The following is a 25,856-nucleotide window of genomic DNA, read 5'->3' on the forward strand; positions in this document are numbered from 1 at the left end:
CGCGGGGCGGCCGGGCCAGGGCAGGGCATGCACCAGCCGCCGCCGCCCCCCGCAGCCCCCTGCCCGCGCCCGCCCCGCAGCCGTCCCCCGGAGTCCCCGGGCCATGGCCCGCCGCCGGGCTACTGGCACTGCCCACCCCCGCTGCGGCCCCGGCCCGCGGTCCCAGGGGGGAGCCCTCCGGGACCCGGGGCAGCGGCCAGGACGCAGCCGCCCCCGCCCCCTCCCCCAGCGCCCCTCGGAAACTTCTCCCGCTCCCCCTCCTCCTCCTCCTGCTGCTCCGCCCGCGGCCCCTGGAGCCCGAGCCCAGCCCCGCTCCAGCAGGTAGGCAGGCGGCGCGGGACGGGGTGCCCAGAGTCCTAGGGGGGCCCCCCGGGAGGCGGCAGCGCGGGCCGGAGGGTGCGGGGGGCAGCGGGATGGAAGTGGGGGACAGCAAGCTACGAGCGGGGGGCTGCGGGCTACAAGCGAGGGGCAGCGGCGGCAAGCGGGTAGCTGGAGGTAAAGGGCCGGGAAGGGCAGGGGGTCCCGAGGGGCCGAGGGCTTTGGGAAGGGGCCCGTGAAGGGCAGGGGCCAGCCCTGTGGCTGGGGAGGCGACAGTCGCCCGGCTTCCAGTGCACTGGGCGGGAAGATTGGGGGAGGGGGTGCAGGGTCCCTCAGGAAGGAATCCTGGGAGGGAGTCACCTGGGACCTTTCCCCATGCCCGGGGCCTGGCAGGTGCCCCCCCCCCCCCCAGTGCCTCAGCGGCAGGGGCGGGTGTGAGTGCGTGTGTGTTGATGCCGCACCGGGGAAAGAGACACAGACGGAGGGCGCCCGGTGGCGGCGTCAGGCTGGCTCGGGAGAACTGCCACTAATTGCACCCTGCTGATGGGGTAGCCACTGGGGAGATGTGGGAGGGAGCCCCGAAGCCCGAGACACTTCGCTTGGACTGAGAGAGGCACCAGGCAATTAGTCGGGGCCGGGCCGTTGCATAATGCAAAAACCTTCCTCCTTTGTCTGGAGGGAGAGAGGAATCAGAATCTGAGCCCCAGGTTGGCGAAGAATCCAGCCCCAAGGGGAGGGGAGGGTCCTTGCATGAAGCCCATGACCCGAAAGAAAGGGGAGGACCCTGGTTGGGTAAGCTGCTCCCGTCCTTCACCCAGTACTGCCCATCTGTTCTTTAGGAGGGTAGCTCCCATCTTTCCTGTGCTCTATCCTCCAGGCGCTTCCTTCTGGGAAAGTTAAAGTCCCTTTCCCAATGGGAGGGGATGCGGGAATGCTAGAGCTCTTGGCCAGTTTTAAGGGGGACTCTTGTTGGTTCCTTCTGGGAAAGTTGAAATCCTTTCTACAAGATGAGGTGGGGATGTTGAGATTGACAGTAGGGTTTTGGAGTGGATGTAGGTTGGTTCTACCTCAATCTTGTTGAGGCAGGAAAAATCAGTTCCTTTTTCACCCCATCAAACTGGGAGGCCTGGGGGGAGCCTCAGACCCTTGCAGTCGCTCTTTTTCCCAGTTCCTTTGGAGAACTCCCTTTTCCAGGGTGGTCTTTTTCCCTGTCACTCGTCTGAGTCACTTGATTCAAGCTAGGTCTTTGCCCTCTGCTTTGATTTTTAGAGTGGGAGATGTGCTTGGACTCCTCCCTGATCCCTTCCGTGACTCTGGGCCCCACATTTGACCTTGAGCAAGCCCCTTCTTTTCTTGAGGGTGAAATGAGGAAGCTGGTCCCTCCCAATTCTCATATCCTGCGCTCTAAGGTCCTTTTCAGCTGTCATGTGGTGTTCTAATGTCTTTCCCAGTTCTCAGGAGGTGTTCTAAGGGCCCTCCCAGCTCTAATATTCTAGCTTCTATGACTAGTTGTTCCCAGGAATTCATTCTAGCCATATCACCACTTCCCAGGATTGGGATGCTATATAGGCAGGGGTCACCAGCATGTAGGGGGTGGGGTGGGGAGAAAAAACCCTTCTCTGGTCTCCCCACCACCACCACCACCACCACCACCTGAGGCAGCTCCCTCAGGTCTTCTACTTCACCCTCTAATCCCAGACTGCCAGAACTGGAAGGGCACTGAGACATCTCATTCAGCCCTCCCCTGGTATTTTACTCAGTTAAGAAACTGAAGCCCAGAGAGCAGAAAGGACTTACTTCGTATCAGCCATAGAGTGTGACTACAGCTGTCTCCTTTTACCCAGTAGACGTGAAGGGCTTTTCCTGAAGCACACTTGGTCCATTTGACACTAGGTATATCTGCCAGGGATCCCTTTGGCCTCTCCAGTCAAGTGGTGACCTTAGGAGTCTCCCTGAGCCTGGACTCTTCAGAACCTGGGTCAGATAAAATGGGGTAGGGGGGAGAAGGCTACAAGCAGCATGGCAGGAGCTCCCGCTGGCCCTGGACTGTGTGTCCCGAAGCACTCAGCCGATGAGCCAGATTTCCAAATGGCAGTTTCGTCAACGCATTTCTAGAAGGTCACTTGTTTGTTCCCAGCCCTCCAACCCACTCCCCTCCCTTCTTGTTAAACCCCTTTAATAGCCTTCAGCCTCCACAGCCCTGGTGAGAATTCCACTGTGATCCTGCGTGTGGATTGAAGGTGCAGCATTTGCTGGGTGATAGAGAACCATAGATTCACAGAATGACAGAACCAGAAAGGCCATTAGGCCATGGGGTTTCAGAGCTGAGAGGGCTCTCAGGCCAGACTCAGAAGACCCTGTGAGCCAAGGGACATAGAAAAAAACATTCAATAAATAAGGAAGGAGCCCTCAGTGAACATGAGATTGGGAATCAAGAGAACTGGGCTGCTGCCTGCCAAACCCCCACCCCACCTTTGTCGCCGCCCAACTCCCTCAAGTGTGTGACCTTGAGCCCCAGGTCTCTTGTGCTCCTTGAGCCTCAGTTTCCCCATGTGTAAGATGAGGGCCTTGGGCTGGCCAGTCTTCCAGGTCCCTTCCAGCTCTGACGTTCTAGCATGTTTTATCCTCGTGGCTTGCCAGCTTTTTGCTTCGACCTTTCCTTCTCCAGCTTTTTGGTTCCTTTTCCAGGCAAAACAACATCTCTGCCTGTTCACCTTGGGAGTATTTTTAACAGGTCGTTCTGAGACTAGGGAGTGAAGGGATAATTAGCCCTTTGTTTGGCTGTGGGAGCTGGGCAGGCCCATAATCATCCCTCACATAGGCACCCGGCTTTATGGTTTATAAGGTGCTTCTGCAAAGTGATTTTGAATAACCCAGTATCCTTTTTTGATCCTTATAAGAGCTCCTGAAGGTAGGTGGTTGAATTTTGTCATCTCCTTATTACTAATCGGGAAACTGAGACCCAGAAAGGGGAAGTTGTCCCAGGTCCAGGCAGTCAGGTCTGGAACCCATGTCCCCTGACTCCAGCCCCCAGGGTCTTTCATCTATAGAAAGCTGTAGAAGGTGTCTTCTTCCTATTCAAAGGTTTTCTCCACCCTGATTCTCAGGCCCTGGAAAACAGGCATCTTCTCCCCTCCATGTTGATAGCACGCAGTCACCTTGATGCCAAGATTTATCCTCCAACAAGTTTGCCCTTCTACTTCCCTGACCCACCCCCGACAGCCTCCCTCCAACCTGGCACCCTCACCCCCAACCCCTGCCAAGCCATGGACTCTTTCCCCAGAGCTCTGTCCCAAACGCCCCTCTTCGGAAGGCTGCCCAGATGAACCTTAACCAGTTTTGACGGCATTGACTTATCAACCCTGAGCTGTCTCAGACTCAGTTGGCATGGTGTTCATGGTTATTTGTTATGTGGTGATTGTTATAGGGCCTGGTCTTCCTCTGTCACTCTGGGGGCTGAGTAGCCTTGGACAGTGAAAATGAAGGGGCCAGACTGGACAGCCTCTCAGTTTCCTTGCAGTTCTGTGGCTGTGATCATATCATCCTCAGTGACTCCTCCTCTCACGGCCTCAGTTTTATCAGGTGTCCAGTGGTTAACAGATATCTAAGGTCCCCGCTAGTTCTGACCCAAAAGTTCTATGGTTCTGTAATGGCCAGGGAAGTGCCATCCCCACAGAGACCAATCTAGATAAATGGTGTGGGTTTACCTTGCAGCAGCCGGCACTAAGTTAGACCTAGGTGGAACAATCCAAGGAAAGGCTTGGAAACCCTAAAACACACTGCTGGAGAATGGAGCACTGTTCTGATGGTCTCCTAACCTGCCTGTCCTCTGGCTCCCTGAGGCCTTCTCTTTTAGGAGCCTGAGTGAGTAATTTTGGGGACCAGAAACTTGTTCCCATACACTAGCCCAACTTGGCCAGTGAGCAGAAAGCACTGAGCAAATTAGCATAATGGGCACCTGCAAGTTCTGAGCCTCAGTTTCCTCATGTTTCTAAAATCCCTTTGAGTTTCAGATCCTGTGATCCCTGCAGGTTCCTACCCCCTGTCCCTGTGTATAGACGATCAGAGGTTAGACTCTTAGAAGCAGATTCACAGGATTCCAGGAGCTTCTGAAATAGATGAAGCTCCATGTCCAAGCAGGTAACCGTACAGGTGTGTCTCTGACAGCTAGCCCCTCAGTCTACGTGAGTTCTCTACCATTGGAACAACCCGTTGCACTGTCGGCTGGCTCTCGCTGCTGAGAGAGGTAGTGAATACTATGTGGAGAGTGAAGTGGACCTGAGAGTCAAGAAACCCAGGTCGTCGTGTCTGGCTTTTATCAGTTGTGTGACCTATCCTTGGCAAGGCTTTTTCACCTCTCCCAAGCCTGAACTTCCACATCTGTCAAATGGGGGTGATGATCCTTTGGTCACCTCGCTCCCAGGGCTTGTAACACTTAAAGAGCCCTAGAAATAGAAGCTGGCATCATAGGAATTTTATTCCATTGAGATTCATGCAAAGTTCATAGGAGTGGGTTGGAAGGGGTTGTAGGAATTTCAGAGCTGGACGGCAGCTCAGGGATCCCTCAGCTGGCCCCTATGCCTGACCAGGAATCCCCTCTATGGTGTGCCAGACAAATGGATTGTCTTTGTTCCCATGCCATCCAATGACAGTGACCCCTGCCTTGCATCATCGATGGGGCCCTCCTGACTCACAGCCTCCCCTTGCTGTCCACAGGTTGGTGTTGACAGTGGGAGGCTGAGCCATGCTGCCTCAAGATCAGCAAGCAGTGAGCCCAATCCCTTTGTCCCGAGAGCCATGAACAGCTGCAGGTACAACGGGGGTGTGGGACAACCCCCAGGTGGTCTCAGCTTCTCCGTCCACGAGCCTGAGGGCCAGCCCTTGCAGGCCCTGGGTGGTGGGGGCAGCAGTCGAAGCTCGGGCCTGGAAGTGGTTGTGTCTAAAGGGGAGCAGGTGCGGGTGTCCCCAGCCAGCCTGCATGACCGAGTGGAAGAGGAGGAGGTGGAGGAGGAAGAAGAGGGAAACCATACTCCCCGGAGAGGCCTCAGGAAAACTCAGAACGTTGGCTACCGGCTAGGGCACCGTCGAGTACTCTTTGAGAAGCGGAAGCGGCTCAGCGACTATGCTCTGATCTTTGGCATGTTCGGCATAGTGGTTATGGTGACTGAGACGGAGCTGTCCTGGGGCGTCTACACCAAGGTACTGATTTCTCTCATATAACTCTCCCCAGCAGAGTCTGGTCTCCTGGGAGACTGGCTGATGGACTCAGTACAGGCCCCCCCCAGATGTTTTCTCCCCTGGTGTTTTCTCAGGCCCCCCTCTCTCCAGCTCCTGGTTCTTTTCCCGATTGGCCATCTCTTCCCTTTAAACCCCAGTAAAACTGTGATGTTGGATGGACCAGAGCAGGGGTCTCACCCTGGGGCCCGCGAGCCCACAGGAGAGCCATGGATCAATGTCAGGGCATCTTTAAACTTGGACGGGGAAAAAAGGACATCTCTGTTTTCACTGACCTTTAACTGAAATGTGGTTGGTTTTTATGGTCTGTATTTTGGCATGACTTCAATTTATTACATGAATGAGATACACTGGTCCAAGTTAAACAACAGACCCCAAGTGGTTACAAGCTGGGAGGTTGGCTTAGTTTAAAATTTCTTCTGAGAAGGGAGGAGTCTATGATACAAAAAAAGATTAAGAAGCCTTGGGCTAGAGGATGTTGTCAGTGGAAAGAGCACCTGGCTCCAGGTGAGTTGGAGGTTCAGTCCACTTGTGGTAATTATTACCTGCGTGACCTTGAGCAAGTCACTTGTCTCGAGTGAAGAAGGCAGGGTGGGACTAGACCCTGAAGCGCCTGGGACCTTCTTTCTGAGCTGTCTGGAATCAAGGCTAGGAGAGGAACCAGCTTAGCTCCTGCCCTTTCTTTGTCCTCAAGGCAGGAGCCTTTTGTGGACAGTATTCCCGGAAGCCTTTTCTACCTAAATGAGAGCCCAAAGACTGGGAAGAAAGGCTCCAAACAGGAAAATCTAGAGGAAGTAGGAAGAAGGGAGAGAAGGAACCCAGATAACCAGAATCAAAGGGGAGAAGGGGCTATCCTCCAGGATCATGCATTCAGGACCCATGTCCTCTGGGCCCCCCTCCCCTACCTCCCCCACTGCTGCTCTGATTCCCTAGAGGCTGTGTGACCTTAAATGTGACACCCTCTCTGGTCCTCATTTTGCTCATTTGTCTGTGCAGCCCCTGGACATCATGAGGAGGGCGTCCCCTGCTTCCCAGGCTTTTGCAGGGAGGATGTCTGATATCTAACTAGTTTATGGGCTAAGATAAACGACTTAGGGATGACCATGTAACTCCTTGTGTGACCATGGCAAACTATCTCCACCTCCCAGAATCACTTTGGCCATCTGCAGAATGGGCGTAATAATGCTGACCACCAGGGGATGCCCTCTATTAATCAATTGTGTTTCACACCCAACCTTTTCCTCAATTAGCCCTGGGAGATGCGGTTGATGTATGACGGCAAAGGCCCAGGTTTGAGAGCTGGTTCTGGAGTGTCTGGTTTTGTGATGCTGGGCAAGGGGCTTCAGCTTGGAGACGTGCCAGTGGTTAGACTTGCACTCCAGACTGCACTTTGTCATAACAAATGGCGGTGAAACCCAGAAGGGTCCAGATCCTTGTTATCGCCTGGGGAGGAGGATGGAAGAAGGCTGAGAGCCAGAGAGGTGCCCGGCCCCCCGGGAGGCCAAGTCCTCTGACTGCCGGCTCACTGTGCTTCCCAGTACGTCACCTAGCCTCCCAGGACACCATGCCATAAATACATGTGGAGTTTTTACAGGAAGCCCTGAGGGTAGAATGTCCCATTGCCCCAGACTTTTCCATGAGGGATTGTTCCTCCTTCCTCATTGCCCTGCCTTGTCCCTACACCTGCCTCCAGCCTATTACCAGAAGGAAAAACTGGAGGGCTTTGCTGTTATCTAGGAAAAAGTCCTGGATTTGAGGTCAGAGGATCCGAGTTCAAATCCTGCCCCTTGTAATTAGTCACTGTGTGACTTGAGCAGATCACCTGATGTTTCTCAGTCTTCCTTTCGCCCTCTTAAAACAAGGGTGTTGCAGTCCCTGTGGTCTGAAGTTCTTCCTGGCTCTAAATCTGTGCTCCTGTTCAAGGTGTGGCCATTCCCCCAAACCCACAACTATCATGGACCCATTTCTCTCTGTTCCCAGGAGTCTTCATATTCATTTACACTAAAATGCCTTATCAGCCTCTCCACTGTCATCCTGCTGGGTCTCATCATCATGTACCACGCCCGGGAGATCCAGGTAAGTGCCCCCTCCAGCCCCACCCGTGTCCATGCAGCTTCCACACCACAGCAGCCTTGGAGAAACCCCTCTGCCGGGCCAACGGAAGTGGGTGTACCTGTTAAGGCTTCTGCTCCAAGAGACCAGCCAACCTGGGCTTTCCAAAGGTTACATTAGGTTCATTCAGCAAACACTGATTTGGTGCCTACTGTGCACAGGGCCCTGTGGATGGAAAGACAAAAATACGTCAATTCTTATTCTCTAGTAGAGTATTTCCTTCTGGGGCAATCGGCATACCCTCAGAGAAGTAATGAGCAAGTAATTGGAGCAGGGGTAGGGAATAGGAGGAAGGCTCTCTCAAGCCTCTCAAATGAACCACTGGGACCAGATGGTCTCTAAGGCCCACCCAGCTCTGACATTCTGTGTTGTAAGGGCCTTCTTAGGTGAATCAGTGTTCTAAGGGCCCTCCCACTTCTGACATTCTGTGTTTTAAGGGTTTTTCCAGCTCTGAAATTCCTGTGTTCTAAGGGCCCTCCCAGCTCTGACATCTGTGTTCTAAGGGCCCTCCCAGTTCTGACATCTTGTGTTCTAAGGCCCTCCCAGCTCTGATATTCTGTGTTCTAAGGAACCCTTCCAGCTCTGACATCTTGTGTTCTAAGGACCCTCCTAGTTCTAACATCTTGTGCTCTAAGAGCCCTCCCAGGCCTGACATCTTCTGTTCTAGGGGCCCTCCCACCTCTCACATCCTGTGTTCAAAGGACCCTCCCAGTTCTGACTTCTGTGGCCTGATATTCTGTGTTCTAAGGGATCTTTCAATTCTGACCTTCTGTGGTTTTTGTTTTTTACATTTCACTTAATTTTATTTATGCTTGCTCTGAGATGGGCGTCATTCAATAAAAACAAAATATGTCTTACCGTCTTTTAACCTATGGTAATGTTGTACCTGAATTATGTCCGGGTCTAACATTACAATTTTAAAAATAAACAAATACAAGTAAGACTTCTAGGAGCCTTTTATTATGAAGTCATTCCTAATTTGTCTTTGTAGCTAGATCAAGCACCTCAAATACAGATGCCTACACCCAGGGGGTACTTTACATAGAATGAACTCTTAAGTAAATTGAGCACATGGCTCAGAACAAGCCAACATAACATTCAGCCAGGCAGGCAACAAACCATAGTGCCAAGTGGAAGAACTTTATTTGCAAATAAATTTCAAAACCTAAGTTAACTTTCTATAATTAAATACAGAAAATATACTGATTTACCAAAACAAAATATGGTGTGGTAACACTTCACTACACAGAATGCCCACTAGAACCCTATAAACAATGACTGACTCTGGGTAAGAAGTTCACATGATAACCCTGGCTGATCACATTGTGAAACACCATGGGTGGTACATGTTTGGCCACATACCTTGGTAGGTAACGTGCACTGACTTTGCCTTCATTTTCAGTAACTGCTGGTATCATGTGTTGTAAGAAATGTGTACAGTACGAAAAACTGAAATACTCAGGAATGAAAAAATATCTTAGGAACAAAATAGATTGTTTGTTCCTGAGCAATTATACACATTCTCACTGTATAAATTTCAGGGCAAGATTTTTTTTCCATGTAAAACGGATAGCGTTTTACCAAGAGGATGTTTTCAGTTGGCTCGAAGTGTTTCTTTTGTCTCCCTGCAATTGCATTATTTTGTTCTACTCTTTAATCTCGTGTGCAAACGACATGCCAGTTTCAGAGAAAAACCATTTTATATATCAAAAGTAGTTCTGGATTTTAAAAACCAAGAACTAAAGAAATCCATACTAAAATGACACTCCCTGATTCAAGGAAAAATTGGCTTATACTAGTAATAGAAAAGACTCAGCACGTTTCATGAGAAACAACCGTGTGCTGAGAGTTTAGTTCCGATGTTGCAGAATGCTGCTGTAGGTTTTATTGGGAATCTGGGGGGAAGAGTTCTAGCAGAAGGCATGAATGTAGCCTGCCTCCATCTAAGGGGTGGCCTATGAAACAGTGAGATGGCTGGAAGCTCAGGAGCACTCCTCACCTTCGATTTCCCCACATTCACCATCCTCTACTGGCTTACTGTCTAGCATTTCAGTGTCTTCCTTCCCGCTAAAGAACATGTCCAAGGAACTGGTATAAGTGTCTTCCTTCGCAGTTGGTTCATCCTTGCCTACTTCACAACAAACTGATCTATGAGAAAGCTTTCCTCCCTGCCACTTACAAGCCACATCACCAAGAAGATGGATGCAAAAGATTCCACCTGAGCCAAATTTGCTGTTCCTTTTTCCTGTTTTTCCCACCTTCCTGGCTTTGCTATCAAACTTTTCTCTTCCAGTTGGGACCCCGAGCTACTCAAGTCATTTAATGTATCAATTAATTCATCAAGTCATTTTTTCAATTTAATTTACTAGTTTATCAAGTCATTTAGTTTGTCAATCTCACTAGACTCCTTCAGTAAAGGAGTCCAAGTCAAATTCTGGATTCTTCTCCCTTTTTCAGCCGGTTGCTATGACGCTTCCTCAGGGGCTGTTTGAGCTGTGACCAGTCCTTGTTTTTCCCTTTTTGACTTGCCTTGCTCACCAGATTCCTCTCTGCTTAGTTCTTTCCAATCAGAAAGATCTGTGTAAGTGTGGGCTTCTGACTTCACTCTCTCTCCAAACTAAGTTACATAGATAGGCTGACAGCCTCACTCTGTAGTTACAGGGATGAATGCATGCTAGGCCACAGCAGTAATTTTCGTGACATTCTGGAGATGGCCAGCAAGGTTCCATAGAAAAATGGGTTGGGTTGGGCAGGATCCTTCAGATACTTTTCCCTATCTCCATCCAAACATTTTCAAGGATCTATGTGTATTTTCATCAGTTACATCAGAAAGAGCTCTTGGGTCACACTGAACTTCACTATCAAAATTATTGTGTATAGGCCAGTCATGATCTGAAAATTGATACATTCTGTGTCCTAAAGGCCCTCCCAGCTCTGATATTCCCTATTCTAAGGGCCCTCCCAGCCCTGATAGTCTGTGTCCTAAAGGCCCTCCCATTTCTGACATCCTGTGTTCTAAAAGCCCCCCAAGCTCTGACATTCTTTGCTCTAAGGGCCCTCCAGCTCTAACATTTTCTTTTATAAAAAACACCACTTATTAATGCTTTTATACACTGCTCCTACCTCCCAGTGTCCTTTCACCCTAATAGAATACTCCCTGGCAAACAAACCAAACCAGCCTATTGAGCAAGTCTGGCTGCCAGCTCCCATAGCCCATCACCTTTCTCCTGAGAGGAGAGGCCACACTGGGTGTCAGGACTGTTTTCATCGACATTATATCAGGTCTCTTGGAGATCGTTCTGGTCTTGCCAGCTCTGCTCGGCATCACTTCATCCAAATCTTCCTGTGTTTCTCTGGATTCCTCAGTCATCCTTTCACATCACACTCCTATGGCAGGCTTTGTTCGGCCATTCCCGAGTCCAGGGTCACCCCTTGCACTTCATTTCTTCCCTGCCACAGAGAACAATGCTTCTGGGATGTTTTGGCACATAGGCCTTTCCCACCATCTTTGATTTCCTTGGAGTGGATGCCCAGGAGAGGAGCCACTGGGTCAAAGGATACAGACATCATTTTTAAACAGTGCATTTTGTTGGTGCCTTTGGTCCACCTCTGGCCATTACTTCCCAGCCTACCCCCAGGATGAGCCCTCCCTGGCAACAAAAAATGACTCACCAGAACCATCCTCGAGACAGAACGCACCTGGTCTGCGTCTGTCTGTTCTGTCCCGGCCATGCTCAACCTCTTTCACCAGCTGCATTCCATCGGTTTGTCGGCGTTCAGTCTGGCTTGGAGAGTAGTTTTGTGACTTGGTAATATACTCTCTTTTCCCAAATGCTTGCATCATCTTCACAACTCTGCTGGCCTTCTGTTCCCTAAAGGCTCTTTTGACCCTAACATTCTTATGTCAGGGAACCTTCTTTACTTGGGCAGTGGCCGGAACATGCTGGGCTTGGAGTCTGGAAGACCCAAGTTTAGATCGCACCTCAGACACTAGCTGGCTGTGTGACCCTGGGCAAGTCATTAAACCTCTGCCTCAGTTTCCTCAACTGTAACCTGGGAATAATAACAGCCCCTCCCTCCCAGGGTGGTTGTGAGGATCAATTAAGCCAATATTTGTAAAGCACTTAGCATGGAGCCTGGCAAACAGTAGGTGTCCGAATGCTTCTTCCCCTCTCTCTCCCCACCGTTGTCAGGCTTGGCCAGCCCCTTCCTCCCTCTCTCCCCTAGTGCTGAATCTCCTCTCCTCCTCCCTTTGCAGCTCTTCATGGTGGACAACGGGGCTGACGACTGGCGCATCGCCATGACGTACGAGCGGATCTTCTTCATTGCGCTGGAGCTGGCCGTGTGTGCGGTGCACCCGGTGCCCGGCCAGTACCTGTTCACCTGGACGGCGCGCCTGGCTTTCACCTACACCACGTCGGTGGCCGACGCGGACGTGGATGTCATTCTCTCCATCCCCATGTTCCTGCGCCTCTACCTCATCGGCCGCGTCATGCTCCTCCACAGCAAGCTCTTCACAGACGCCTCGTCCAGAAGCATTGGAGCCCTCAACAAGATCCATTTCGACACTCGCTTCGTCATGAAGACGCTCATGACCATCTGTCCCGGCACAGTCCTGCTTGTCTTCAGCATCTCTTCCTGGATCATCGCTGCCTGGACCGTACGAGTCTGCGAGAGGTGCGCCGGTGCCTCTGGGGCTCACGACTTTCCTCCCCCTTCCAAAGGCAGTGTAGCCTTGACACTCTCTTCCCTTGGGGGTCCTGGTGACCCTGAATTAAGCCCCTCATGCCAAGGCTCTTCCCCACCCACCGAGGGCCTCTAGGACCCCCAAATCTTCTCCCATTGTGCCCCTGATTTCCCCTTCCCTCAGGGGGTCCCTGTGACCTCCCAGATAACCCCCTCATACTGAGCCTCTGTGACCTCAGCACTTCCACCCACCCAAGGTCCTTGTGATCCCAGCTCTTTTCCCCCTTTCATCCTTAGTGTGAGCTTGAGTCTCCCTCCAGGGGCTCCTGTGACTCCCCCTTCCTTTACAGGTTCCCTAGGGTGCCCAAATAGCCTCCCTCATACCAGGCCTCTCTATCCCCAGCTCCTTTTCTACCCCTTCTATCCTCGGTGAGACTCTGGCTCCTTTCCCCCGGCCTCACTGTGATCCTCAGTTCTTCTCTGGTCCTTCCAATCTCAATGAGGTCCTGATTTCCATTTCCCTCTAGGTTCTCTGTGACTCCATCCCCACCCTCCAACTCTGCCATCCTGAGCAAGCCTCTATGCCCCCATCCCTCTTTTCTGCCCCATGGAGATTCTGGGATACTAGTTCTCCCGGTGGTCTCCTCTCTGACCCCTTCCTAACTCTGTGTTCCCTTGGGGTCCTCAGTGACTTCCCCCCAATCCTTCTCTTATCTGAGCCCCTCTGTGACCAAGATCCTGTGTCTCTGGGGCCTTCAGGGCTCCCCACCCTAGTACCTCTGTTCCTGAGGCCTTCTGTGACCTCCGATCTTCTGGGACTCCTAAGGGCTCTTATATCCTGAGCCTGCTGCCCCAGGTTCCCAGTGGATTTGGGGTGTAAATGATCTCCTTGCCCTGGACCCAGCTCCAATTGCTGCCCCAACTCTTCTTCCCCCTGACCCAGGGGAGCTTCCTGCTCCATCCTGCCCCCTTTCCTCTTTTCTGATTCCTCTTGACCCCAGGAGCCAGAGAGGCTGACAGACCGTCATCTGCCTTGTGCCCTTTAGGGCAGAGACCCCCTTTTCCATCTGTTCTCCCGTTGGAGCTCATCTCAGAGTCAGATCTGAGTGGCTAGAAGCACTAGGTGCAGGTAGCATCATGCTTGCTACCTGGGGCAAGGAGCCTTGGCAACATGGCGCATGGTATGGGTCTCTGGCTTCCCAACCCCCTCTCCCCTCTCTCTCCATCTCCCCAGAGGGTAGGCAGATGCTTCATTTAACCACCTCTCCTCTTCCCTCCCTTGCTCCGTCATCTGGTAGGGAAAAAATGTGAGTTGGCCTCCCTGGCACAGAGCTGTTCGCTGCCCCCCCCCCTTCCCTGACTCATGCCCGTCAGAATTTATGATTAGCTGCTGTGACTGGAGGAGGGTGGGCTAAGGGAGGGGGCAGGCAGGCAGAGGCTCCCTGGGGGAGGCAGTGAGGCCAGGGAGTATGAACCTTGAAAGGTTGGAACCAATACCCTGGGAGATGTGTCCAGGACCCAGTGTCCTGCGATAGCCGGGCTCCAGTGAGATCTTTCAGGTTATCAGCCCATCTTCCACTTCCCTTCCATTCTCACCTGTGAGATGGGGGGCATCATTTCTCCAACCTGAGTTTGAGAGGTAGAAGGGAACTGTGGAGTCAGGCTGCTCTCCAGCCCATCAGAGCCAGCCACCTCCTGTCTTCTTCCTGGCCCTGTTAGAGGTGTTACCTTACTGCTGAAGCCAGCACACAGTACACGGGCCAGGGCCCTGCCCGGCCCTGCCCTGCCCTGCCAAGAGTTCCACGTTCCCCTGGTAAGATGAAGCTTATCAATCCATTCCTGCCCGCAGAGCTTCAAGTCTAGGTGAGCACAGAAGACTTGGCAGGGAGGGGGAATGGGGGGGGTTGGCTAGCGCCCCAGGGAGAGGCTGCCTCACACTGCCACACACTGGGTGTCTTAGGGTCACCATCTGTAAAATGAAGGGGCTGAGCTGGATGGTTTGGGAGGTCCCACCCTGCTCCAACCCTTGTGACTTCATAGGAGGGCATCCTAAAACTTTAAGGTTCTGTCTCTGAGCTGGAAGAGGGTCTCATAGAAGCCCTAGCCCATCTTCCAAGGATGGGAATTTCCTCACAGTGAGTATCCAGCCTCTACTTGCATACATCTGGGGCTGGGCAACTCTCTACCTCCCCAGATGGCTCATCCCACTCTGGAGCAGCCTGAGCCCCTCCTCATAACCGGCCCACATGAGTTCTGGTGCCACTCTCTGGAATCAAATGAGAACAAGTTTGCCCTCTGGCAACAGGGCAGAGATTTGAAGACATCTTCCCTAAGTTAGCTCCAGGCTCGGGAGAGAAAAGTGTGAGTGTGGGGGAGGCAGGGCTTCAGGCTGGGCCCTAAGGACCTTCCCAGAGTCCCCTCCCCTCTCCTCTGCCTCCAGCTCCTGCCACACTCACGGCCTCCTCCAGTGAGCCTTGTCCTGCTCAGCCTCAGAGGGTTGACTTAGCAGGGACACACTGATCGTATGGAGAAAGACTTCCTAATAATAATCAGACTGGTCCCATAGTGGCGTGGGGTGTAGACAGCAGACGTTCTCCAGGTGGTGCCCCCCCCAAGCTGTTCTCTCAGGGGCCCAGTGCCTGGGCCACAGATCTTCCCTTCTCCCCTGCCCCGGGGAGCAGCTCATCCTCCCCAGGCTCACAGGACAGCGGGGCCCTCACTCTGGGATGATGGGCTCTTTACTGGCCTTAGACCTCCACAGCCTTTGGAGGTAGCATGGGATCAAAGGCCCCTAAGCTGGACCCCCTAGCCCAAGCCCAGGCTGCCTGTTCAGCCTGGAGCAGAGCCAAATCCTCAGGTCCTGGGCCGGGGGGCCAGAGCAGATCTTAGCACTCCCACCACCCTCTCTCTGAGGTTCCAAGCTGCACCCTTCAAGGGTCACTTCTTGCCACAGCCTTCCTGATACACGAGGACCCCTGGAGAAGGGGCAAGGAGCCTGGGGAATGCATGTGTGTTGGGGGGAGAAGCGGCCAATCTTAAATTCTTAGCCCAGCTTGCTTAAAGCTGCCTGTATCTCCTCTGTGGATGTGTCCCTCTGGCCCCGTGCCCCTCACCCTGCCCCGCATGACCCCTTGTCTGTCCCCTTCCTGAGGGGTTTTCTTGGCCCTTGCAGTGTTTTCAGCCCCTTTGGGGGTGCCCTGCCAGGGTGGAGCAGGCAGGGGTTGGTCAGGATTGGGGAGAAGGGTCTGGGATAACCCAAAGACCCAAATGTTTGGTATTGTGGCTGCTCTCTGGCTTACGGGGCCCCAGGGAGGGTGGAGAGGGGAAAGACTTTCAAGAAAGACAGGAGCTCTCACTTAGCTCCTCATTGTCACCATTCCTGCTGGGGTCCTGTGGCCACCTTTGAGGGTTAGGGAGGCACAGTCTTCTTGAACCCAGGGTAGACACTGGGAATGGCCTCCCTACCCTCAGCTACTTTAACCTAATACCCACAGGCTTATTACTCTAAGATTCCTCGGTCAGTTCTCTGCCTCCCTTCCTCCCCCATACACATACATGCACACACACACACACACACACACACACACGTGCAAACATACACACATCCACATACATACACACACACACACATCCCAGGCTTTCTTCTGTTTCCCTCTCCCTCACAGCAGGCCTCAGGAGAGCCAGGTTCTGGCCACTGTTCTGTCACTGACTGTCGGATGTCGGACTGCCCTCTTGGAGCCTCTGGGGGTGCTGTCCCCTGTTCTCCCTTCCTCAATGGGGGGGGGGGGGCAAAGGGGACAGTTAGATGTTGTATATAGTCTCCAGACTAGCTCAGGCCCATCCCCCTGCCCCTCCCGCCTGGTTGGGAGAAATCCCTCCCCGCCCCCTCATGTTTCAGTCATTCTTCATAACTTTCCCACTGGCCCTGGCCTGGAAAGTACTTCCTCATGTCTGGCCTGGATCTCCTCCTCTCCCCTGCTGCAGCTTACTGTGCCTGCTGCCGCCACTGCCACACTGTCTCTTGCTGACTGTCTGTCTCATTTTGTCTTTTGGGTGTGTGTTTCAGTCTTTTTCTGCCTCCAGGGCTGGGGTGGGGAACCAGTAAAAGCCCCTCCCAGCCCAGTGGGCAGTGTGGGGGGCAGGGGAGGATTGGATTCCTAGGGGCCAGAAGGGAGCTCTGACCCCACCTAAAATCTTCTTGTTTTTAAAGCCTCCCCTGGGTCAGACCACAATCCTTCCTGCTCCGTGGGTCTCCTCTGGACTGCTTCAGAGCCACTACCCCTCCAGGCAGGGGTTGAGGAGAGGGGGTCACCCCATGCTTTGGCAGCTGACTGGGCAGGAAGAAACTGCCTTGTGTTTGCCCTGACCTCACTCAACCTTCCGTTCTAGGTACCATGACAAACAGGAGGTGACCAGCAGCTTCCTGGGGGCCATGTGGCTGATCTCCATCACCTTTCTGTCCATTGGCTATGGGGACATGGTGCCCCACACCTACTGTGGGAAGGGTGTGTGTCTCCTTACAGGCATCATGGTAAGAGGGCCCTCCCCGTTCCTGCTCCATCCCTGCTTTGGGCTCCCTACCTAGCTGAGGGAATCTGAGCTGGGAGACCTCAGTCCTAGAGATGCATCCTCTTAAAAAGGGCAGTGAGCATGCCCCACACCATATCTGTTAGTACTGACAGGGACAACAGAAGGAGAGATTGGCACCCTGGTGCTAATCCAGGAAGGCTTTCTAGAATTGGGGAAGGAGGGGTCTGGGGTCCTCATCCCCACTCGGTCACTGCCTCACCCCAGTCCCCCTCCCCAGGGCGCTGGCTGCACAGCCCTGGTGGTGGCTGTGGTGGCTCGGAAGCTGGAGCTCACCAAGGCGGAGAAGCATGTCCACAACTTCATGATGGACACTCAGCTCACCAAGCGGGTGAGTGTTCCTCTGCCCCCTCTGAGTGTGTGCCCACTGGCACTGCCAGGCATCCTCTCTTACTGTCTGTCTACAGCTGCCCTCACTCTGGCTCTTTTGCCCCCAGGCTCATGGGGGTGTCCTAGGCACACATAGACATGCAGAGAGATGGACCTCTGTGCCCTTATCTGTGGTCAGAATTCTCCATCTCTAGATTCCTAGAAGTGGGGCTGACTAGGGGAGATGTGCCCGTGGGCCTGGCTGATCATGGGTTTCTTATGTGCCTCGCCTCGGCCTAGGTCAAAAATGCTGCCGCCAACGTACTCAGGGAAACGTGGCTCATATACAAACACACCAAGCTGGTGAGGAAGCCCGACCATGCCCGAGTTCGGAAACACCAGCGTAAGTTCCTTCAGGCCATCCATCAGTAAGTGTAACACCTTTCCCTGCTTCTGTTTCTGGGTCTGTCCTTCCCCTTCTGAATCCACATGAACTGCCCCAGGCTGCCATTGCTAGAGAGTCCGCCAGCCCTAAAAGTGTCCACTCTTCACCTGGGAGAAGTGAGATGGGCATGACGCCTCGCTCCCCCCTCCCTGGGGCCATCTCAGGGCCCCAGCTCTGCCATCCTGTGGTGCCCTGAAGCACCACACATGATGGGTGTCACACAGCACGGGGAAGATGTGACCCACTAGCCAGTAGGTGGTATTTTCCCATTGGGAACTCTGCTGTGATTGAGTTTCTCATCAAGAACGCTACTCAATTTAATCCAACACACGTTTATTCAGTTCCTACTATGGATAAGGCCCTTGATTCATGCATGCCATTTAAATTACAGGAGATGGCATGTAAACATTCATTGACTTGTAAGTGCCCACTATGTGCCAGGCATTGTGTGATAGGCACAGGAGATGGTAGGAAAGTGGGGTTAGGGTATTGTGTGTGAGGAAGCAACGTGTAGTCAGCCTGGAAAGATCCTCTGGAGCCATGTTGGAAAGGGTATTATGGTGTCACAGGCAGCACCTTGGGGCCTGAGTCCACAGCTTTCATTTTACAGATAAGAAAAGACTGAAACCCTGAAAGGGAAAAGGACTTGGCCAAGGTGATGCTGAGTCTGTAGCAAAGCCATGTCTAGAGTCCAGCTCTCCTGGCTTCCAGTCTGGGCCATTTCCTTGACTACATGCTAGACCACAAAGGGCCTTGAATAGCAGACTGAGAAGGGGAGACATTCTCCTTTGGGTCGTAGGAGGTGTCAGTAGGGTAGGGGTGTAACCGGAGCTAAAGCCGGTCTTGGAGGGACAGAGGGAAAGAGGAGGAGGGGAGGCCTGTTAGAAGGCTGGTCTGCAAGTCCAGGCTAGAGGGGATGAGGCTGTGGGCCTTGCCAGAGACTGTGGGGGTGGAAAAGAAGGGAGCAGGTGGACTGGCCTTGGCTGTGGCAGGAGGGGGATAAGTGTGAGCTGTATCAGGTTTGGAGCCTGGAGAATGGCAGTGCAGAGGGTCACCAGGAGAGCTGGGAGATCTGGACAGACTGCCTCCCATTAGAGAAAGAGGGAGGTGAGTCACATCTAGCAAAGGGAGTTAGAGGGTAGGGGTAGGCCTGGAAGCTGGAAGGCAGCCTTGGAGTCAGATCAGGGGAGGGCTGGGCATGGGGGTGGGGGGGAGTGGGGCAGTCCTAGGCTGCAGCCTTGGCCTGGCTGCCCAAGCCTGAGATCACCTCTTCTTCTCTGTCTGGTGCCTAGGTGCTTCACTAAGTATTGCTATTAGGGCTACCTGAAAATTAATTTTATCCCTACACATAATTAGAAGAAGAAATTTGCTGCATGAAATTAGTGTGATGGAGGGTCGGGCTTGGAGTCAGAAGGCCAGGTCTCAAGGGTGGCTGGGGCACTCATGGTGACTGGCAGCAATTCACTGCCTCTCGGCCTCGGCTCTCTTATCTGGATGATGGGAAAGCTAGCACTCATCCTGCCCAGCCCCCGGGCTTGCTCCCAGGGAAGGCACTGTGGACGGTAGACTGGGAGGGAGCTGAGGCTGTGTTTCCAGGATGAATTGAAGTGCACTGCTTCTGTATTTTTAATGAGGCAGTTGACACCAGCCCAGCCATTCAGGCCCAGCCCGAGAAGGTGAGAGCAGGTGTGGGAGAGGCGTCATGGGGCTGGAGAGAGGGGGCTTCCAGCTCGATTCAACTCTGCCCGGGCCAGGCCTCAGGAACCTGGGCAGACTCTTTTACCCTCCCTAAGACCCTGCCTTGCCCCTGAATTGCAGGTAAATCAGTGGAGCTTTTTTTCAGCACTAGGGGCATTGTGCTGTGCCCTGGGGGCATTGTGACACTATTCCGCCCTCAGGGGGAGAGCACACAGATAAATCAGAACCCACCCAGGAGCTGCCACAGAATAGATGGATGGCAGCCTTAGAGAGTTAGCAGGCCAGACAGCAAGGTGGTGGTGTGGAGAGAGCCTTGGAGTTGGAGTCAGGAAGGCCTGAGTTCAAATTCTGCCCCAGCCATCCTCAGCTTGTGTGACGGGGCAGCTCACTTAACCTCTCAGCCTCAGTTTCCTCATGTGTAAAATAGGGATAGTAACAGCACCTGGCCCCAGGATTATTGTAAGGATCAGATGACGTCATGTTTGTGAAGCACTTCACAAACCTCATTAGGGAGGCTGGGGAACCTGGGGGGGAGGGGGGACAGGTTTGAGCTGAGTCTTGAAGGAAGGCAGCAGTTTGCACTGATGAGTTGTGGAACACCCCCTCCCCCAAGTGTTCTCAGAGCGTGCCTGTATGCCCGTGTTGGTTAACACTGAAGGCATGTTTCAGTTTGCTGCCAGGAGAACCTTCCACCCCTCTTCCGGCTGTTCCCAGAGGGCCCCTTGTTGGGGTTGGAGCAGCCGAGGCCCAGGAGGAGCCCGCAGCACGAACAGTCTGTACTGAGGACAGGCAGGGTCCCCAGGGAGGACACCTGCACAGCCCCAGCCACCCCTTTCCTCTGTCCTATGAGGTCTTACGTCCGCTTTACAGATGGGGACACCACGAGGGCTAACGAACAGTCTGCCCAAGCTGGTCAGAGCTCCGGATGATGGGGCTGGGATGTGAACATGATCTCCAGCTCCAGGGCTGGTGTCCATCGCCCTCCCCTGTGCTTCATTCATTCACCAGGCCTGGGTTGGGCATCTGCTGCGTACTAGGCATTGTTAATAAAGGGACAGTGAGGAGACACCCCTTGCCCATTGTAGCAGATCCAGAGCTGGCCTGGAAGGACCCCAGCAAGCCTGGGGGGCACCCCTTCCTCTCCTATGTGGGGGAGCACAGAGTGGAGAATGAGCAGGGAACTGAGTCCTAGAGAGGGTCTGGGACTTGCCCAAGTTCACTCTGCCAGAGACTGGTCCATTCCCCCGTACCCCACTGCCTCCTTGTGGTACAAACATTTGATTATTTTTTAAAAGTTAATTTGGGTTTTTTTCTGTATTGTTTTAAGGGAATATCTATAGAAAGCTTTACAGTTAAGCCAGACTTATCTGGTTCTCGGTTAAGTGACGAGCATTTATTAAGCACTTACTTTGGGCCAGGCACCTACATGGCCCCTGCCCTCGGTGGGTTTACAGTCTAATGGGGTAGCCCACATGCCAACAACTGGGTGTGTGTGAGATATGGACAGAGTAGATGGAAGATAATCTCCGAGGGAAGGACCAGTGGGGTGGGGGGACCCTAAAATGCCTGAGAAGGAGCCATCAGATAGGCGGGTGAACCGAGAGGGAGAAGCGCCCTGACAGCGGAGAGATGAGAATCTGCAGGAAAAGCTGGTGATCAGCAGTGTCAGAGGCCTCACTTAGAGAGGTCAGGGAAGAGGAGGACTGAGAAAAGACCATTCGATTTGGCCATTAAGAGATAATTGGCCATTTTAGAGAAGTTTCGGTCACGTGGTGAGGTTGGAGCCGGCTTGCAGAGGACTTCAGGTGACCTGACGGGAGCTGGAGACAAAGGGGCCTGGCCAGGAAGGCGAGGAGAGGTAGAGGATGGCGGCCAGCAGGGAAGGCGGGATCAAGCAAAGCTTTGGTGGGAGATGCGGACACACGCCGTATTCGGGGAGAGAGGGAAGATGAGAGCAGCACTCCACTAGAGAAGGGATGAGATCCAGGGCGCCCTGGCAAGGAGAAGCAGGGCCACCTCCTCACGAGAGATTGGGGGGGGGATAGCGGAGGGAGGCACCTGAGGGATGGTAGATGAGGGCACTCTGGGCCTTCAGGGAAGCCCCTCTGCTGAGGGAGGAAAAGGCTTGGAATCACTGGGAAGGGAGGAGGGAGGGGGAAGGAGCTTGCTTCCAAGCAGTGAGGGCCTGGCTGAAATGATGTCACAGATATTGGTGGTGGACCTGGGCCCCTCAGTTTTCATGCCTTCTCCAGCGCCATTCAACAGCCCATGAACAAGAAGGGAGGTGGCAGAGGGGAGCAACCCAAGGTTGGATGAGCAGTGCACGTAGGGGCATAGAGCATAGAGAAGTGAGCTGATTCCCCAAGGGGCGGAGGGCTGGAGGGACCATGGAGTCAGTGCAGGGGGCACAGCCTGGCAGAGGACTGAGGGCTGAGAGGTCACAGGGAGGATAAAGAGAAGGCCGGGGGATCGTGAGGCAGGAAAGAGGAGATGTTGAGAGGTTATGATCAGGTGAAGGTGTTCTGGTCTGGCCTGGCACTTGTGGGTAGTGGCAAGATCTGGGCTTCGGCCGTCTCTGAAGGTAGCAGAGTTGGGCTGGAGAAGATGGAGGAACTGGGAGGCAGGTGTTAGAGGGGTATAAATATGGGTGCTGAAGTCTCTTCCAATGAGGGCAGCAAGTGGGGTGGAGAGAAAGGCAATCTTCCTCAGAATGTCATAGGGTCTCAGTGTAAATGCATCAGTGACAGCTGGGAATAGAACCCGGGTCTCCTGACCCCCAGGTCTCCCTGCTGAGGTCTTGCCCAGTCTGATTGGAACACAGCTGGATGCTCTGGGGCCCTGCTGGGTGGGCCGAGGAGGACCAAGCAGCTGGGGCTTGAGGGAGCCCAGACAGGAGGTAGAATTGCCCCCAGTCTGTGCACACCATGGATAGGAGAGAAATAGCCTCAATGGGGAGCCTGGGGATGCGAGCAGGTGGGAGGGAGGCTGACCTGGTGCCTTCCCCCAGGAGTGCTCTGAAGGCCACAGATGGGAAAGGCTGTAGTCATCATCATTCAGCATGACACCCTTGGGGGCACCTGTTTCTTTTAACCCCAACACTGCAGGAGTTGCAGGGGAGGAAGGCCAGGAACTTGGGCTTCCACTGTGGAATGGTGGGAGTGGCAAGAACTCTGGGATGCCTATAGCCCATAGGTCTGTTTCCATTACTGGGTTTAAGGACGGAGTTTGGAGCCCCAGACTGGTCAGTTTTTTGTGGGGTAGGGATGTAGATGGCCTGCCAAGCCCTAACCAGGGCAGCGCCATACTGCCCTTTGTCCACATTCCTCTACTGGGTGAGATCTCCAGCTGGGCACTGGTAAAGCAAGTGCCATCTCCTTTCCTCCTCTCTGAAGGGGTGGGCATCTGAAGATTCCAGGTTGGGAAGCACTGTTCAAGGATGCTAGCTGGTTGGGCAAACATTGTAGGTTCTTGAAAAGGATCCCCAGACCTAGCACAGCTTGGGCCTGTCCCCTCCGGGATGTCATGGTGGGGAGGTGGGCAGAGCTAATGGGCACCATGCTTGGGGCAGGCGCTGATTAAAATCTACACTGTGATTTCTTTGCTCTGCTTGGTCCCACCAGGGCTCAGAAGTAAGTCCCACCCCCACCCACTGGGGGTCAGTTGCTTGACCACTACCTGCATGGTTCTGCATCAGGGGAGGGACAGGGGAAGACATGATCTAGCCTATCTTTGGCCATGAGAACCACCAGGCAGCCCCTTCTTCCCCCTCCCCAGGGAGAGTCCCCACCTCCCACCCCAAGAATAGGGCCCAGGATCTAGAGACTAAGCTGTTCTGAATGGGCCTCCTGGGGTGAGGGATAGGCAGAGGGTGTCATGAGGCCACTGCCTATCTGCAGTGGGGCCCAGGGCGTTTGCTCAGGCCTAGGTGCCGGGCAACTTCTGCCCTGGGGCTGGTCTAGGATAGAAGGGGCTCAGTGGCATAGCCAGACACCATCACCTTGCACCTTAGACATTTGGACATCATCCCCACTGGCCTGGCTTTGGCTCCCAGGTGCTACCTCTCTGGGAGGAGGGAAGGGAGGCAGCCCCCACGCCATGCACTCCCTCACCGTTCAGTCACCATGCCCTGCACCATGATGCCAGCTTCGTTTCTGACTCCGGGTGGATCACAACTAGGAGCGGAAAGAGTGGAGGAAATGAGGGGGCCCGGGGGAACTGCCCCCAAAACCCTCCATTGCTCTACAGGCTACCCCCTCCCACCTCATTCTCCTGCTGCATGTCCTGTGAGGCGTGTCCCCTGGGGCTGGAGGGGAAGGGTTGGGGGTGGGAGGCCTGCATGAAGGGGATGAGGCCCCTGGGGCCACCCCCGACTCTGGCCTGAGTCTCACCTCCTTGTCCCTCTCCACCCCCATGTCTCCATAGGCTGAGGAGCGTGAAGATGGAGCAGAGAAAGTTGAGTGACCAGGCTAACACCCTGGTGGACTTGGCCAAGGTGAGGTGGGCACTACCCGTGACTGGCAGGGTGAGAGGAGGGGGCACAGCATGCTGGGAGGGGGACAAGCTTTATCCCTTCTTTAGAGAGGACTCCTGTGCTGGGGGTGGGCAGAGGGACTCTTCTTTCCCCTGAGGTTCTTTCCACTTGCAGAATTCTGTGGCTTCCAAGGTCCAGGGTGCCAGCCAACCTCTGAACTGTGGGTGAGGCCCTGTGCCCAATCCTGACAGTGGGGCTGCGGGGAGCTGAGCAGGGTCCATGCCCTAAAGTTGGCCTCTTGGCAGACTCAGAGAAGCCAAGGCCCAGGAACCAAAGATGCATCTGAGCTAGCATGACTAGTAGATGTCCAGAGCTAGGACTTAACTTCCCTGGCCAGGATCCCTTCCTCTGGGGTCCTGGAGCCAGGGCCCTCTGACCTCTGTGCCTGTCCTCCTCAGACCCAGAACATCATGTACGACATGGTGGCTGAACTCCAGGGGCGCAGCGAGGACCTGGAGAAGCGGATCACAGCCCTGGAGACCAAGCTGGACACTCTGGGGGCCACCCTCCAGGCTCTGCCTGGCCTCGTCACCCAAGCCATTCGCCAGGTGCCGGCCACAGCTGGGGATGCGGGTGCTGGGACTTCCCCCCGCTGGCGCCTGCCCCCGCCGGCCCCGGACAGTGGGTGAGCCTGGGGCAGCCGGGCAGGGAGACTTAACTGGGACCTTTTATGTTTGGCCATTGTGTGGCTGATCTCATTTGCTTTTTCTGTAAAGCCCTGTACAGTTATCTCTCTTGGAGTTCAAGATGCTGGAGTGGAGCCCGGCCTACTTCAGCTGGGGCCCTGAGCCCTGGCGGCACCTCCTCTCCTGGTCTGGGTCCCCAGGGCTGAGGGCAGTGGCTCCCCCTGCTGCCTCTCCCACCTTTCCTTCCAACACCCTAGTGCTCCCTCTGAGGGGAGGAAGCCTCACGGCAGAAACTCAGCCACTGAGGGTCCTTGGAAACCAGGGGGCTCCAGACTCTGAGCTCCCTTCCTTCCCCCAAGCCCTGTTCCACTGGCCAGCTTCTGATGTCAGGGTCTGAGGGAGAGAGAGTCTTTGGGTCTTTGGTTTTTTGGGCACCTGAGGATTGACTGGAGTCTTTGTGGAGAGTTGGAGAAGGCTTGAGAGAGGAGGGCTCTTCCTGAGCCCTCCTTCCATCCCGAGGACAGGGTGGGAGCCCAGCCCTTCCTCCTGAGTCCCATCTCTGTGGGGTTAGGGGAGGGTGGGGCAGGCTTGCCCTGGCCTATGGTGAATGTGGAAGTTGGGCAGTAAGGGGAAGGGTGGGGTCGGGAAGTGGGTGAGAAGAAACAAAGGCCTGAGAGCCCAGTGTTCTTCCCCTTGTCTTGGAAGGTCGGGCCCTTCCACTTCTTTCCCAACACCTTTCTGACCTATGGAGGCTGACTTACAAGAGGGCCTGGCTATAAAGTTAAAACTGCGTGGAGGTGGGGGTGGGGTGGGGAAGGTTTCACTGCCATTAGCTCCAGCCCAGGGGCCCAGGCCCTACTTTGACACAACATCTCAGCTGACCCTCCTCTGGCTCATTGGACCTCGTAGGGCCTAAGGGAGAGGATGGAGGACCAGTGGTGCCACCGAGGTGTTCATGGTCACTGGTGGTGGCCAGCCGGAGATCCACAAGGGAGGGAATGAGGCTGGATGCCCCCGTGCCCTCTCCCTGCCCCAGATCCTTCCCCAAGGGGGCCCACATTGACCCGCCAGACTCATGGGTCAGGTCCCTAACTGGAGTAACTGATCTTCAGCGCCATCGAACACTGCTTAAGCACCCACCGTCTACAGAGCTTTGTGTGAGACCAGAGGTTCTTAACCTGGGGCCCACAGTGAGATTTCAGGGGATCCATGAACTTGGAGGGGAAAAACATGACATCTTTATTTTCACTAACCTTTAATGAAATTTAGTATTCCCTTCAGTTATTTAAAAACGTGATTCTGAGGGGCC

The 25,856-nt window shown here is 54.1% G+C and overlaps 1 protein-coding gene across 2 annotated transcripts; it reads left to right on the top strand.

Annotated features, from left to right (window-relative positions):
- Positions 1-1,077: 1,077 nt before the first annotated feature.
- Positions 1,078-24,550, top strand: KCNN1 (potassium calcium-activated channel subfamily N member 1). 2 transcript variants are annotated; one of them, XM_036738581.1, is made up of 10 exons: positions 5,116-5,517; positions 7,534-7,629; positions 11,924-12,342; positions 13,650-13,658; positions 16,741-16,882; positions 17,159-17,269; positions 17,548-17,675; positions 23,011-23,019; positions 23,813-23,882; positions 24,320-24,550. In XM_036738581.1, the coding sequence occupies exons 1-10, from the start codon at positions 5,116-5,118 to the stop codon at positions 24,548-24,550; spliced, it is 1,617 nt and encodes a 538-aa protein (XP_036594476.1). The 2 variants fall into 2 exon arrangements, with proteins under 2 accessions (XP_036594468.1, XP_036594476.1); XM_036738573.1 differs by lacking the exons at positions 13,650-13,658; positions 23,011-23,019 and adding an exon at positions 1,078-1,110 and having other exon boundaries at positions 5,035-5,517.
- The last annotated feature ends 1,306 nt before the right edge of the window (positions 24,551-25,856 follow it).

The sequence above is a fragment of the Trichosurus vulpecula genome, chromosome 1 (genome assembly GCF_011100635.1).
Source record: "Trichosurus vulpecula isolate mTriVul1 chromosome 1, mTriVul1.pri, whole genome shotgun sequence".
Classification (NCBI taxonomy): Eukaryota; Metazoa; Chordata; class Mammalia; order Diprotodontia; family Phalangeridae; genus Trichosurus; species Trichosurus vulpecula.